Here is a 15945-nt window from a genome sequence, read left to right as displayed (position 1 = left end):
GCTCACTGCAACCTCTGCCTCCCGGGTTCAAACAATTCTCCTTCCTCAACCTCCTGAGTAGCTGGGATTATAGGCACCTGCCACCACACCCGGCTAATTTTTGTATTTTTAGTAGAGGCAGGTTTCACCATGTTGGCCAGGCTGGTCTCAAACTTCTGACCTCAGGTGATCCACCTGCCTTGGCCTCCCAAAGTGCTAGGATTATAGGTATGACCCATTGTGCCCGGCCAACTTACTTTTTAAAAGACAATTACATGAGAAAAAAAGAAAAATGGTAGTTGTATTCTTTACTTTTCCTGAACATTCAGCTTGAAACAGTCACAATTTCAATTTTTAGAATAAAGAACATTTACCTACCCTAAGAAATCCTTTCCTAAAGAGGATTTCAACTAATTGTTTTTCTTTGAAACTCATAGCACTGTGATGATATCCAATACCCCTTTCTGCCAAGGCTTTCAATTCTTCACCTTTTCTTTCAAATTTTACTCGACCAAATACCTTCTGCAAAGTCTAAAAGAAGCAAGACATTTAGGGATTATGATTTAATTTTAATTATAATTAAAAATGTCTAAAGGAAAACAACATGCATACTATGTAATAATTTGGCTAAATGAGGCAACTGTTTGAAATTGAGTCTACATGAATACAAAGAACCTTTTATGGCAGCAAGAGTAACTACAAGAAAAATCTTCCCACTTCTTTGGACAGACTATCTTCAACTGTCTTACTCCACTTCTGGGGCAGAAAATTTTGACAAAGTAGCAGATAAAATACCCAGCAGCGGTGAGTGCATGACTGCTCTTGCCTGAGGGATATCAGTTGGCTATTGGAGCCTTAGGAGTTTTCCCCAACAGAGAGACTTCTCCAAGAAGGCAGAGTAGGTTCCTTACCCTACGTGGTCCGGGAATGCCTACTTCCCATTGAAACTGAGCACGAATAGTCTTAAAAATATCCAGGTCTTAAAGAAGAAATACAGTTGTGTCCAGAGATAGATGGACAAAGATAAACACTGCTTACAAAAGAAGAGGGACAAAAAAAAAGCTTCCAAAAGCAACAGATTGGTTAGTGGTTACTTCAATTATGTATTCACTCATACAACAGAATATCAAGGATTCATTAAAATGATGATCTAAATACATGGTTATAAAAAATAAGACACCATGAAGCTTACAAAAGAAGGTGCACAATAGAATGAATATGTGTGTGTGTATACGTATATGTATATACATACATATGTATGTATACATGTATACGTATACCTATACACACATACACAAAATGTATGTAAGTTTGTATGTGTATAGTCACAGGAAAATGAGATAAAAGGTTGGTCTGGAAGGGCAGTGAGTACTTATGAGTGATAACATTGCTTTTATTATTACTCATTTGTACCTTCAAATTTGTTTACCATAAGCATGAGTAATTTGCATTTTAAAAGGTTTCTGCATACCAGTTTTAGATATTCCAATGCCTCTTTGGTGTTTTAGCTATAATGTAAAAAGCCCCTGATTTTGAGAAATTCTGTGAATATTATTTAAAGTGTATTGGATCACATGCACCCAAATTTTCAAATGAAGCATGTGAAATTGAAGTCTAGAATTCAGACTGTGGAAATAATGTAATAGAAAGAAATAATGAAATGGCAGACATTTTCAGAGGTGAACTGTTAACAAGCAAGAAATAATCTACAAATCCTAAGTCTCCTCCACAGGTATCCTCATCTCAGTATGTGCTACTAGGGAATTTGACCTAGGAGACTCCTCCATAAACCCTGGCTTAGACTATCATGTCCTTTTTGGATATGCACTGCAAAGCCTTCAAGAGTGATATGTAGCTAAAGGAGATTTCTCCTTGGGTAGGGATTGTATTAATTATGTATTATATTATGCATATATCTTATTAAACATTGTCTACAACTAAGAAGCTATGGCTGACAAATGAAATAGTCTGGAGAACGGTCACGTTGTAAGTGCTGACCTCGGTGTCCACTGCTTTTTGATCAGCATATGTGCAGTCCTGTGGGATTTCCAGGTTCTTCTCTAGACACTTCAGCAGATTATCATGTTCAGCCTCATGTATTAGGCTTTGATCCACATTTCTGTTTTTTTTCTGGCTCTTTTCATCTCTGTTCATAAAAATAACATTTTAATTAATGAAATTGTAAATAATGAATGAAGTAATTAATTGATTTGGCCACCAGAGGATGCCCAAGACTTCCTAAACCAGTCTTCTCACCCAGACTTCCACTGCTGTGCATCTTTATTTTCCTTATTTTATTTTATTTTCAAGATGGAGTCTTTCTCTGGCACCCAGGCTGGAGTGCAATGGTGTGATCTTGGCTCACTGCAACCTCCACTTCTTGGGTTCAAGCAATTCTCCTGCCTCAGCCTCCTGAGTAGCTTGGATTACAGGTGTCCACCACTGCACCTGGCTAATTTTTGTATCTTCAGTATAGACGGGGTTTCACCATGTTGGCCAGGCTGGTCTTGAACTCCTGGCCTCGTGGTCCTCAGCCTCCCAAAAAGTGCTGGGATTACAGGTGTGAGCCACTGTGCCCGGCCTGCTGTGTATCTTTAATAACTCAGTCTTCCTCTAATTTCCTTCCTCTTTAGCCTCGATGTTTTGATCCACTGTGAGAAAATTCTGTCACATATTGACATTTTCTGGGATGTTCCCTTTCCTTCCGGCTGTAGTCTTGCCTAACCCAGTTCTCCCGAGATAACTGTTTCTCTTTGCTAAAGTGATGATCATTTTTTCTTCCTTGGCCTTCATGACCCTAGGCTCGGAGGTAAGGCAGGCTTTCTCCTTGCTCCACATTGCCAATTCTAGTCATTCTCCTTCCCTGCTTGTAGTGGATGCTACAGCTGCTCTGAGTTTGGTTGCTAAGGCTCTCAGCTGCACCATTCTCTGGAGAATTGCCCTAAACTGACAGGGGTCTCTTGGAGATGCCTGGGTGGTGACAACCTCTCCTGGGGATGGGAAATAGCCCACACCCAAAGTCTGACTGATATGAAGTATAAAAATCAGCCCCCATGACTCAAGGTGGGGCAATTCTCTGGTGCCCCAGCCTTCCCAGTAGGGTTAGAATCAGGCTATCTTCTAGCAGAAGCCACATTTTTGCTTTTCTTCACCTTCCCTTTCTTGCTTCATTTATTTTCTTATAGGTCCCTCATGAGCACACACCTTCAATAAATCCCTTCCACAGACATCCTCATCTCAGCGTATGCTACTAGGGAATCTGACCTAGGAGACCCCTCCATAAACCCTGGCTTAGTCTATTATATCATCATACTGTGTTGTCCATCCATCACCCCTCAATGTAACATGCACTCAAATCAATTACCACTTATTTGATTTTTTAAAATTTTTCTCTTAACTGTGCATGGAAGAAAATTCTAAATATGAGAAGACGTGCTCACTTGTATTTCATTGTTATGTGTTAACTAATGTTACTCTTAACTCAGGGGAGAATGCCCTGACTATGGAAGGGCCTGGCCCTAAAATTTGCAGAGCATGTGGCAAAGCTCCACATATTATTGCCTCACTTGAAGTTTTTAGTCAAGGTAATAAACTGTTAAATAAAATAAATTTTATCCACCTACCTTGACAAATATAGCTCCATAGTAACCTGGAATTCAAGGGTGAGAATGAGCTCTGGGTGGGGACGTCTCCTTAGCTCTACTGGCCCCTTGCTTCATGGGAATGGATGCAGATGGAAGAGGCCAGAGTGGGACTATCTAAAGGCCCCCTCACCCCCAGTACGGTGATGAATAACACATTAAATCACACTTTATTTTTATAACTTGAATTGTTGGTCACTAATCCAACCTGAAATGTGGCTCCTGGTGCCCTCAGGAAAGGTTGTTGAGGATCAGTTGCTAAGAAGGCTTACACCTCCTATGCTATCCCTGGGTTTTCACCTCCCATACTTCTAAGGAAACAGAAAAATATGTAGAGGAAATATAAGCAGAAGGTTCAGCAGCAAATTCTAGTTTGCTCTGGAATTTGGAAAACCTAAATCAGAGATGCTCTAAAAGCTGTTTCAACTTGGAGAGAAATCTCTTTCATTCATTCAAATATATTTATGGAATAATATTACCTGCCAGGTAATGTGCTAAGCAATGAAGACACAAAAAGAAAAATACATGGTTCCTGTTGTAAAGGAACTTAAAATTTAGGAAAAAGAAATACATACAAACAACAATATATTACAATAATTGATCTACTAGCTATTGAAAATGTAGAAGAACATAGGAGAGAGGGTAGAAAGTCTAACTGCAGGAATCAGGGAAAGATTCGGAGATGAGATACCAAAAATTATGAGTACAAGCTTTGGGAGCAATCAGGAAGGAGGGCACTCAAGGCAGATGGGTCAGTTCATGGAAAGGAAGAGGTAGAAAAGTAAGTCATGTGAGGAGAATCATAAATATTGAGTATTGATAGAGGAGAGTGGTAGGAAGTGAGACTGATAGAGTTAAGGCAAATACCAAAACATTTCGGCATAATGGTCAAAAAGTGTAGACTTCATCAGCTAAGCAAGGGTGAAGGAAAAACACTGAGCATGGGATAATTTAATCAATTCAAATGTGTGCATGATCATTTGTTGACTAGATTGGAGAGTGGTGAACCTCAAGGCTCTGAAGTCCGAAAAGAAAAAAGACCTCTGTGATCATCCAGGCAAGACATGAGGAGCTTCTAAGCCAGGAAGTTACTTAAGATGGAGAGGATCATAGAGAGGGGACAAACATTTTGACCCTAGAGTTGACAGAATTAGACACTGAGAGCAAGGAAGAGAAGTCACATTAGCTAAGTCTTTCCAAGCATCAAATCAGTATTTCCATCCATTCTCAAGTTCTTTTTATGATCACTCATAAAACTGTGATGGTATATTAGTGAGACTTCTTTGTCATGACCAAAGACAAAGTATGTAGTCTATATTTAAACCTTCTGAGGACTAAGTGACAGCCAGAGTTCATATATGTGTCAAAGATGTGCTTATTGTGTAAGATGATTACATCTGGTTATAAAATCTACCTAGGCTGACAGGCTGTGGTTCTACCTCTCTCAAGTCCTAAATGAGACTGATCGATGCAATTAAGGAATGAATGTACAATCATGGTCACTCATCTTTACTCCATTCTCTCACCCAAATGTACTCAATTTAGAAATAAGTCCAAGCAACAGCTAGAACTTATTTATAGAACATATTCAATTTATATTTCCTACTAGGATTTGGGGAGTATTTTAACCCTCTACTTGTCAATTTTTTAGTTAGCTACTTACATGATCTTTTGTTTCTCTATGGATTTTTTAACTTTTCGAAGTTTGTTAGCCATGACATGGGCTTCTTTATCAGCTTTGGGAGGCCTTTTTGTCTCCTGCTTTTCCTTTAGGGAAGTGCTCACACTTTTAGCTGCGTTTTCTACAGCTCCTAACTTGAATCTGGAAATAAAAAGAATGTGCGCCTTGAAAATAACATCATAAATACAATTCAAAATCTTATTTCCATCTACTGCTATCATCCCCTGTTGGGTTTTTAATATCTACCTTTATAAATGTTATCCAGAATGTGCACATCAGGCGTTCCGAATCAGCCGACTCCTTATTAACCACCTTACAGTAAATAATGTTGCCGGCCCTCCCCTTCTCTCTCCCCCGACCCCAGTCCCCTCACCCACTCCGCCACACAGACATTACCCCTGGGACAATGCAATGAGAACTCGTGGAAATTTTTCCTCTAATAGCAGTCAAATATTCCATAAGCAGGGAACAGAGAACAATGGTTTTTCTCCATTTATCTCCATTTATATACAGAAGACAGACAGCTATCCCCATCACCACCCTTCTCTAAAAATGAGAAAAAAAAGATTAATCAAAAAAAAAATTGTTATTTTGGTAGATGGTGAGAACCTATGATTCTTTCCAAAAGAAAAAATCCTAGGTGTTGCTGGACTTTGCAATGCAGAAATGTCTCCAAGCTCTGGGCTTTATAGTTCTTTAAATGTAAGCACCTAGGAATATAGTGATCCATACTTCCTGGCACCCTGGGGTTTAACCCAGCAACCTGGTCTAGGTTGTACTCAGTTGGCCTTCTCAGATCTGAGCAATTAGCCACAAACTGGTAGAGACATTTATAGACAAATGGCTACAGATCAAATTCTCCTGATACCTGAAGAGTAAAATGTTTCTAGAGGAAGTAAAGGCAAACATTTCCTATGTTTATTTCACATGCATTTCCCTGTGTCAGGAAGCTAGGGCTTTTTACAGGAGCACTGAAAACCCCAGGGAGGTCCTATTTCCCCATTGTTTCTTGGTGGCAAAATGCTGTGGCTGCAAGTAGCCAATAGCTATTGTCACTATACTAACCACAGCTTATTATAGCAAGTCATAGGTCTGGTTTGTATAATAAAGCTTTTTAAATCTATGCTGTGAAGCAAAGGGCCTTTCTAAAGTTTTTATAGAGCTAACATCAAAAGGAAATGTGTTTAGCTAGTAAACAGTAAATAAACTGGCACAGTGGTGAAGTAAGAATTTTAAAAGTGACAGTCTACACCACATGGCAAGAAATTTCATATAGTAGATAATAAAATAATAATAACAGTAAACATTTAAGTTATACACAGCTGGCCTGGCATGGTGGCTCACGTCTGTAATCTCAGCACTTTGGGAGGCCGAGGCAGGCGGATCACCTGAAGTCAAGGGTTCGAGACCAGCCTGGACCACACGGTGACACAGAATACAAAAATTAGTCGGGTGTGGTGGCACATGCCTGTAATCCCACCTCAGGAGGCTGAGGCAGGAGAATTAGTTGAACCTGCGAGGTGGAGGTTGCAGTGAGCTGAGATTGCGCCACTGAACTCCAGCCCTGGGCGACAGAGTGAAACTCCATCCCCCTTAAAAAAAAAAAATTAGGCCGGGCGCGGTGGCTCAAGCCTGTAATCCCAGCACTTTGGGAGGCCGAGACGGGCGGATCACGAGGTCAGGAGATCGAGACCATCCTGGCTAACACGGTGAAACCCCGTCTCAACTAAAAACTACAAAAAAAAAAAACTAGCCGGGCGAGGTGGCGGCGCCTGTAGTCCCAGCTACCCGGGAGGCTGAGGCAGGAGAATGGCGTGAACCTGGGAGGCAGAGCTTGCAGTGACCTGAGATCTGGCCACAGCACTCCAGCCTGGGTGACAGAGCGAGACTCCGTCTCAAAAAAAAAAAAAAAAAAATTATATACAGTTGTCGGGCATTATTCTCAGTGACTTCAGTGTATTAACTCATTTAGTACTCACAACAATCATATGAAGAAGGCACTATTAATATTTCTATTAATATCCTTATTTCCAGATGAAAAAATTGAGACACAAAAAGATTAAGTGGCCTGCCCAAGAACCCACAGCTTATATGTGGCAGAGTCTGGCCTGCAGGCCTCTGTTCTCAAACCCTGTTTTTAACTGACATATGTTGCTTCTCTTTTTACATTAATGGGCCTAGGAATTACTGGGGCCTAGGAATATATTACTTTTTAAAATAGTGTCACTTTCATCATAGTACTTCATTAAAAAAAAAAAAACTCTTGGAAATAAAGTTCAAAGATCACTTGGAAATAATGTTGCCTCTTAAATCTCTCGGATAACCTACATATTATGTCAATCAAAACAAAACCAAAGAAAAAATATCTCCAAATATGTTGACTATATTTAGAATTAGAAATGAGAATTATAACCCAAGATACACAGCTATGGCAAGCCATACATGTGTCTGAAGGGACAAAGATAAAAGGAAGCTTGTATTGGCAAAAGGCAAAGTTTACATAAGCTGCTTAGAAACACAGTTCATTGGTTTTGGAGACGCAAAACCAGAGCTGGCATCAATTTATCGGTGGAGATGCCATTACTGGGTGGTGTTCTTTCAAGGGCATCTTATCTGAATTGCTGTAGCCCTAAAGAAAGAACTGCCTGTGGGATTATTTTAGAAAGTCCTTGAGACAGCTTATCTCAGCCATACAAGCATGAACACCCTGCCTTCATGCTCTCTCAGCTCGAGTCTGTTTGGATCTGACAAAAAGGGATCATCCTGGTATCTGCAACTTTTACAAGAATGAATGTGGCCTAGAGATTAGACCATATTCAATTACATTTTTGTAGCACTGTGCTAAGTGCTTTCATAACTTAGGTTTATTTAATTCTCACCCCAATCCTATGCATTATTATTTTGATCATCTCATTTTGCAAATAAGGAAATTAAGGCTTAAAGTCATTAAGTAGCTGTCCAGAAGTAACACAGTTCATGGGGGCAGAAGTGGGATCCAAGTTTGGGCCTGGCCGTGAAGTGTGTGCCCTTAAGCACACACTGCCATTGCCATCAAACACTGAATATGCTCCACGTATTTTTTTAAAGAGATCAGACTGCAGAAGGCTTAAGGGTACACTACTATTCGAAAAGCTCCTAGAGGTAAAACTTGAGCCCAGACAAATCCTCAGATCTCTTGATGATCTGGGGCTACTTAGCACTAAATCAAATTGTGTAAGACCAAGGATGTTCACAGTTTATTCTGTAGAGAATTCAAGAGTCATATAAACATGCCAAGCTTCAATTCTTCAAGTAGAATTAAACTTTTGATGTTTTGTGAAATATTTTAGTTTTAAAATATTTTAAGTATGTGAAGGATTTTGGAACATGCTACTCCCAAAATATACTACTCTGGCATATTTACTATTTTGAGTTGAAAGCACTAGAAAAAAACAGCAGGGTCAAGAAGATCACTCTGATCTTCTTTCTTTTTCTTAAAAGTAGCAGATTAAATGCCCATAAAAAACGTTTTTATACCAGAAGGAGAGTAACACTCCTATCTTCAAAGATGGGAACTTGAAGCCAAGGGAAATCTATACTAACAACCTTGTTAAACTAACTCTTACCTTCCTAATCACATCTGTACCCAAGTTACCCTAGCCCACGCCCCTTTACTTTGTCACATTTTTCACAATTTACCACTCTTTGTCCAATTCACTATGTAAGTGTCCAACTCTAACTGCCTCTTTGGGTCTTCATCTCCTTATGAAGCCTTCTGCACCATATAAAACATACTACATACATGTGCATGCTTTTCTATTGATTTGTCTTATATCAGTTTAATTCTCAAGCCCAGGTAAAAAAGCCTAAGGTGGTAGAAGTAAAATTTTGCCTCCCCTATATTTGTATGAAGATATGAATAATAAACAGCTATTTTTAAGTTTCTGTTTTGTAGTGAGGCTTTCAGAAATATCCCAGAGGTACAGAATTACTTTTGTTTCTAATTACAACCTACAGCCACACTTGAAAGTGAGACAGGTGAGCTTTGTAAATGTTTGGCAGTGCAGAAATGTATTTTCCTTATCCCAACAACAAAGATAAAAGGAATAATATTATTGTAATCCCCCAAATTTCCAAACACAATCTTACATTCACCCATCATCGTAATTTCAGAAATACATCATCAATGATTCATTCCTATATGTCTGTTTATATGTGAGCAAGTTTCACTAAACTTTTCCACCTAACCAAGACTGGATTTATTTACTTCAGCTTCCATGGCTTAAGTGTAGTTCGAAATTATCCAAAGTAAATAGAGTATTGTGTTCTAGTCCCAAACTATTTTATCAAAGTTAATCCAGGATCTAGTATGTTATCCATTTAATAAATTATACTTTGATATCCAATGAAATTGCACTATTTTGTTCAATTTTAAGCTATTTTATACTATAATACATAAAATTTAGAAAGATATCAGCGTATCTGGATCACAGTTCTCATTACTATAAATTAAATATAATAAAATACACTGTCAATAAGTAGTATATTGTGAAGATACTTTAGTTTTATGTGGTATACTTGTGTGCATATACATTCAATTTGTTTTGCAAAGACCCTAGGTATGCATTAAAAATTAACAAGGCTAAATAAAAAATAGTAGTTTACAGTAGAAAGAAAACAAAAATAGAGTAGCAAACTACATAAAGATGGTAATTTATAATAGCACAAACACAAATATAAGAATTGAACTAGAAAGTTTTATTTTTAAACAAAACATATGCATTCAAATAACCAATGGGCCCCAGAAACAGTAATGAACACTGCACTATGATAGGAAAGTTTGTATAACTCCCCTCACCTTAAAGCAGCGGTCCCCAACCTTTTTGGCACCAGGGACTGGTTCCTTGGAAAACCACCTGGCAGTGGGTCGTGGTGGGAAAGTGGTACACAAGGACTGGGTGGCGGGATGGTTTAGGGATGAAATTGCTCCACCTCAGATCACCAGACATTCGTTAGATTCTCATAAGGACCGTGCAACCTAGATCCCTCAGATGTGCATTCACAATAGGGTTGATCTGACCGGAAGTGAAGCTCAGGCAGCAATGCTCGCTGGCCCACTACTCACCTCCTGCTCTGTGGCCCAGCTCCTAAGAGACCATGGGCTGGGCCGGTGATGGTCTGTGGCCCGGAAGTTGGGGACCCCTGCCTTAAAGGAATGAGACTAATACAATTACAAGCAAAACCAAATTAAATTAAATAACTTACAAAAAAAATAGTGCAGGTAACTTCTCCATTTTCCTTAGTTTTTCAACTAGAAGCGGAAACATTGTGATCATGTTTTCTGGACTCAAATCTGCTTCAGGACTAAGATTCTGAAGTACCATTCTGGCCTGTAGCAGTGAATACAAAACAATTTTAAGTTCTGCATGAGAAAGAAATTACTGCTTTTTGCTAAAGTATTTTCTTAGTTGTCTAATGTATGTTTCTGGGTTTTTTAAAATAGTCCTATGAAAGTACATTATGAAATTAGGCAAAGAACCATCAAAGAAACATACAAATCAATACGCCAGAGAACAAAAAATTGGCAGTGATATATACACACACACACATATGCAATTTAACCTGCAATTTTTAAGGCGATACAAATCAGCAATAGAAGGAGTTTTCAGCAAATGATGCTGGTTTCACTATGACAGGAGGGCAAGTGTGAATCAGTTTCTACATTATGTCAAAAAATCACATCCAAATATATTTTCAAGGTTTGTAAATGACAAAATAGCTAGAAGAAAATGTAACTCGATTATATTATGTTTTTGAATGGGAGTAGATTAAGGTATTACAGGAAAAAAAAATCCAAAGAGAAAAGTCTAATATATGTCATTCCTCAATCTGCGCCAATAAATCAAATTTCAAAATATGAATACCATCAAGTTATTAAAACAAATATCTGTAACTTATATAATTCCAGGAAAAGTTTCAATACCCAAATAGTTCCTACAACTTGAAATAATAATAAGAAAAGAACAGTAAACTCCAAGTCAAAAAAGAAAGAGGAGTAAAACATTCTTCTCAGAAACTATTACTGTGAGTTCAGTCTCTCTACTGTTAAAGTATCAATAATATCATCTCTTTGGATACAGAACCTTCTGTTCTTATCTGCTATGCCATTTAGAAGAAACCAGTATCCTCTGGCACATGGTTCAGAAGACACTGAGGATAAGACAAAGACCAGTTTACTTGCTCTTTTTATTCTATCTCAGAATCACTAGACTTCATGTTCAACTTAAAATTTTAAAATAAAAATTGAGGATTAAAAAAATCAGAAAATGGTATTAACTGAATGATATATAACTCAAGAAAACAATGTAAATATAGTTTGGCCAAAAAGTGTATGAAAATTACCTCCTCTATGTTGCCATTTTTAATCCAACTTGTTAATTCTGACTTTAGACTCTCTTCATATTTTCTAGCATCCATCTTTTTAATGACTAATTTATTGTTAAAATGAATGAAGTTTTCTGGGCACAGTTCCTTGAAAACAAATATTACAAAATTGGGTACAATCATGCAAGAAAATCCAAAAGTATTTCTCAATTATATACCTCTTTAACAGCCTTACAAGTTTCTTGAGCATAGAGATGGTTAAACTTTTTATCTCCACATGGCTTCTAATGCATAACATTACTAGGATGGATGAGCTCTTCAGAAGAGAGGATACAAAGCAAAACAAAGTTGAAGATGAAAACAAATGGCAATTGGGACTTAGAAGGGAAGCAAGTGTAATAAAAAGAAATATGAATCTAAGATGTAAAAAGATTGAAATATAATAGTGTTTGAGAATTTGAAAAGATGAAAAAAAAGAAATATTCTCAGGAATTAAAATAAAATACAAATTAAAACCCATTAAAAAACAAACAGATAAGGTTAGAAATATGAGAAGAAGCACTTTTATTTTAGGAAGAGTCAACTAATAATTTTAAAAGATTAGATGCAAGTGATTAGAAAGGGTGAGAGTTTGTCAATGTTATCATCCTCTATAATAGGATTAATTAAATCATTATTATTTACCTGGGCGCGGGGCCAACTTTTCCAAATTTGAAACATGGCGTCATATAGCTGGATACTTTCTCGAGGTGAAAGGGTAAGATCAGGAGGGAATCCATACCTTTCAATCTGTTTAAAATAAGATTAAAATTCTTACTCTTTATTTTATTTTATGTCTTATCCTTTGCCTCTCAGTCACTATCATAACCCAAAGACACTGAAACGCAAAAAACTAAAATGTTCAAATGCTGATAGGTCCTAAATGCTAACAAAATACTACCTACACAAGTCACTGAATCACTAAAGAGGAAAAAAAGCCAAAAGCCCACCAAAAATGTTTAATATTACTTCCAAGATCTTTTCATTGTGCTAATTTTCTATGAAATGACTTCATAATTGAAATCAAAGCAATGGGAAGCTGAAAGGTTTGTGGACTCAGTTTAGACAATATATAACCTCTACCTTACAGCTAACACCAAAATTGATGTAATTAAGAATGTGATTCTTTAAGTGTACCAAGCCAGGCTAAAACGGGAAAATCTTATTTGCTTACGTTTCAAGATAAGAACTGGGTCAACTTCAAGATAAAGGCTTTCAAACCACCTTCGAGACTCCAAGAAACTTCTCCCAAAGGTCACTGACAGGTCTGCTCTAAGTCTTCTTAATAATGTACGCCATTCATTTTTTCCACAAATGTTTTTAAGTGGAAATAAAAAATTCTTGTTCTCAAAAAGTTTCACTGTAGTACTTTCTACTGGTTTCAATCACTAGTGCTACAAATCATTTGCATGTAAAAACATACTCTCTGAGATGTTAATAGGAATGTAGTATAGACTAAATGTTTGTCTTCCCCCAAAACTTACACATTGAAACCAAATCCCCAATGTGATGGTATCTGGAGGCAAATCCTTTGGAAAATGATTAGGTCATGAAAGAAGAACCCTCATGAATGGGATTAATGCTGTTACAAAAGAGACCACAGAGATCTCCCCTGTCCCTTCTGCCATGTGAGGGCACAGCAAGAAGACAGCTATCTATGAACCAGAAAGCAGGCCCTCACAAGACACCAAATCTCCCAGTGCCTAGACCTTGGACTTCCCAGCCTCCAGAATTCTGAAAAATAAATCTCTGTTTCTAAAGCCTCTCAATTTGTGATATTTTTGTCATAGAAGCCTATTGAATGGGCTAAGACAGTATTCTTCAAAAAAGAAAAAGGAGGGAGAAATGATATGTATTGTATCAAATAGGATTCTTTGGGGTTTCTCAATGGAAATGTTAAATCTCAAAGAAGTAAATATAGCATGCAAATTTATCCAAAATAATTTGACAATAGGGCACTTGTTTTTGTAAGTAGCTATTAATAGGTTTTAAAATTCAGGTTTCAAATTTCAGGGCTAAAAAAGCCACTCCAAACACAACACAGTTGAAACTGGAGATGAAGTTTGGTAGAATGGAAAGTACAGGAGAGTTTGATTCAGAAGATCTGGTTCTAATTGCACCTATAAATGCTGGTTCCTCATCTGTAATATAGGAATGAAAATACAATATTTTTGCTTCCACCCTAAAGACTGCAGTGAGAGCAAACAAAATCAACATATGTTCTTCAAACCTTTAAAACTATAGAACATAAAACAATTCCCGGAATCATCATTTAACATCTCAGTTGGAGCACTGAAAGATAGCTAAATGCTAAGGACTATATTATGTCAACATACTAAATAGAACAAAACACCTATTATTTTGTAATGTTGGCATCTTGCTCTCTTGTTAGGTATTATTTGAAAGTGGTTACTTACTCTACCTAACTAAAATAAAAACATATAATAAATCTAAGGTTTATTACAATATTTATTTAATGTTATAATAAATCTAAGATTTATTATAATGTTAAAATATAAATCTTCTGTTTTTGGTTGCTAGAATGCTTATGAGTTCTTAAGTCTCTTAGCCTTTTAGAGACGTCTGAGTTTCCTCATTTCTAAAATGAAGGATAATTCTGCCTGTGACATAGATTTTTTTATGAGAATTATATTAGATAACATATGTAACAGGCCTAGTAAAATGCCTGGCATATGATTAATGACACAGCCATCAATATGATTGATTAATTATCCCTTATAGTTCTTAATTTTTTAAATCAGTTTAACAGTCCTATGCCTAAATACTGGGGATTCAATTCAGTTGTTCTCCACTACATAGTGACTAATGATCCTGCAAAAGTTGAGTGAATCTAGGCAGAAAATGAAGAGAAATAAAAGGTCATAGATTTGTACCATTCTTTATTTATAAACACAATAGTATTATACCATGGCGCTATTTTTGTAAACCACATTGTCCCTAATGTCATAGGTGAGCGTAGGCATTGATCTATGCTGAGCAGAAAGAGATAGATAGCAGTTCTTTCAAGGACTTCCTGGGGCTGATAGCTCTCCAGGAGTCAGCAGCTGTTCCTGTGTGGCATGAAAATTGGGCCAAAGGCCAAATACACTGTCCTTAGCCAGAAACAAGCCATGTATGGATTGAAGGCGATCCCTCACCATGGTTGGATTCAGACCAGCTCACTCATCCTGCCCCACTCCTGAAATCATTTTTATACTACAACTATAGAGGAAAAGACCCAGGTGGATAGCCCTTCTTATGTTGCCACAGTTTATTATGTTTTTTCTTGCTACTCCATTTTTTTCATATTAATCTGAAATGGACTACACAAAACCAGGAATTATTTACTCAGTTGAAAGACCTCCTTGGTTTTTATCACTGCTACTTTAGGATATGTCCTATATAAATACATGCTATATACACAGCTGTCAAAATAGACTTACTAATACCTAAGTCTTTATGTTTATCCTGCATTCCTGCCACAAAAGTCTAGACATCTTAAGAAGACTCATACAACAGCTTGACCTTTGCAGAAGTCATCTGGGGTCACAGCACACTGTAGCAGTTCTATTGCTTTCCAGTTACTCCATTAATAGCTATTGAAAATAGAGGAAAGGCACTTGGACCAAAATGACAATTTCAGCAAGTACTCCAAACCACTACATGCATTGCTGCTTAAAGATAACCTGCCTTGAACCATCCTACACAGAATAATTTTTAAATACTATACTGTTTTTAACATGCGAGGTAATGATGAAAATGTCAGATAACTCCTGGATATCATAAAGGAAAGAAGGGAGGGAAGGAGGGAAGGAGGGAGGGAGGGAGGAAGGGAGGGAGGGAGGAAGGGAGGGAAGGGAAGGGAAGGGAAAGGAAGAGAAGGGAAGGGAAAAAGAAAAAAACATAGAATAAGGTGACTTTTATTCTTACATGTGGGTTATCATCCATATTCTAGGTTTGGGGTATGAGTTAAGTCACAAGAATATTGTCCATAATTTAGGTTTATTTAGAATTTGGATTGGGCCATTGTCACACAAGAGATAAGTTTTCAAAACAAAATTCTATTAGAAAATTACTATCAGCCAGCTTGCTTTTAGAAGCCAACTTGTTGGAGATTGCATCATGACCCCACCATTTACTTAATGAAAGAACACTCTGTAATCCCAGCACTTTGGGAGGCCAAGATGGGCAGATCACGAGGTCAGGAGATCGAGACCATCCTGGCTAACACGGTGAAACCCC

At 37.5% G+C, this 15945-nt stretch overlaps 1 protein-coding gene across 1 annotated transcript in view; it reads right to left on the bottom strand.

The window, feature by feature from the left end:
• Nucleotides 1–15945, bottom strand: part of DDX60 (DEAD (Asp-Glu-Ala-Asp) box polypeptide 60) — a 104351-nt gene that overhangs the window by 34778 nt on the left and 53628 nt on the right. Inside the window, exons 23-28 of the mRNA XM_011959645.1 lie at nt 12349–12453; nt 11683–11811; nt 10546–10670; nt 5284–5442; nt 1978–2125; nt 358–510 (exon numbers count right to left, since the gene is read on the bottom strand). Of these exons, the coding sequence (XP_011815035.1) occupies nt 358–510; nt 1978–2125; nt 5284–5442; nt 10546–10670; nt 11683–11811; nt 12349–12453 (819 nt within the window). The remainder of the gene's footprint in view (nt 1–357; nt 511–1977; nt 2126–5283; nt 5443–10545; nt 10671–11682; nt 11812–12348; nt 12454–15945) is intronic.

The sequence above is a fragment of the Colobus angolensis genome, unplaced genomic scaffold (assembly GCF_000951035.1).
Source record: "Colobus angolensis palliatus isolate OR3802 unplaced genomic scaffold, Cang.pa_1.0 Scaffold5, whole genome shotgun sequence".
Lineage (NCBI taxonomy): Eukaryota > Metazoa > Chordata > Mammalia > Primates > Cercopithecidae > Colobus > Colobus angolensis.
Note: the sequence above shows the minus strand (reverse complement) of the source record. Positions and strands in the feature narration are given on the sequence as shown.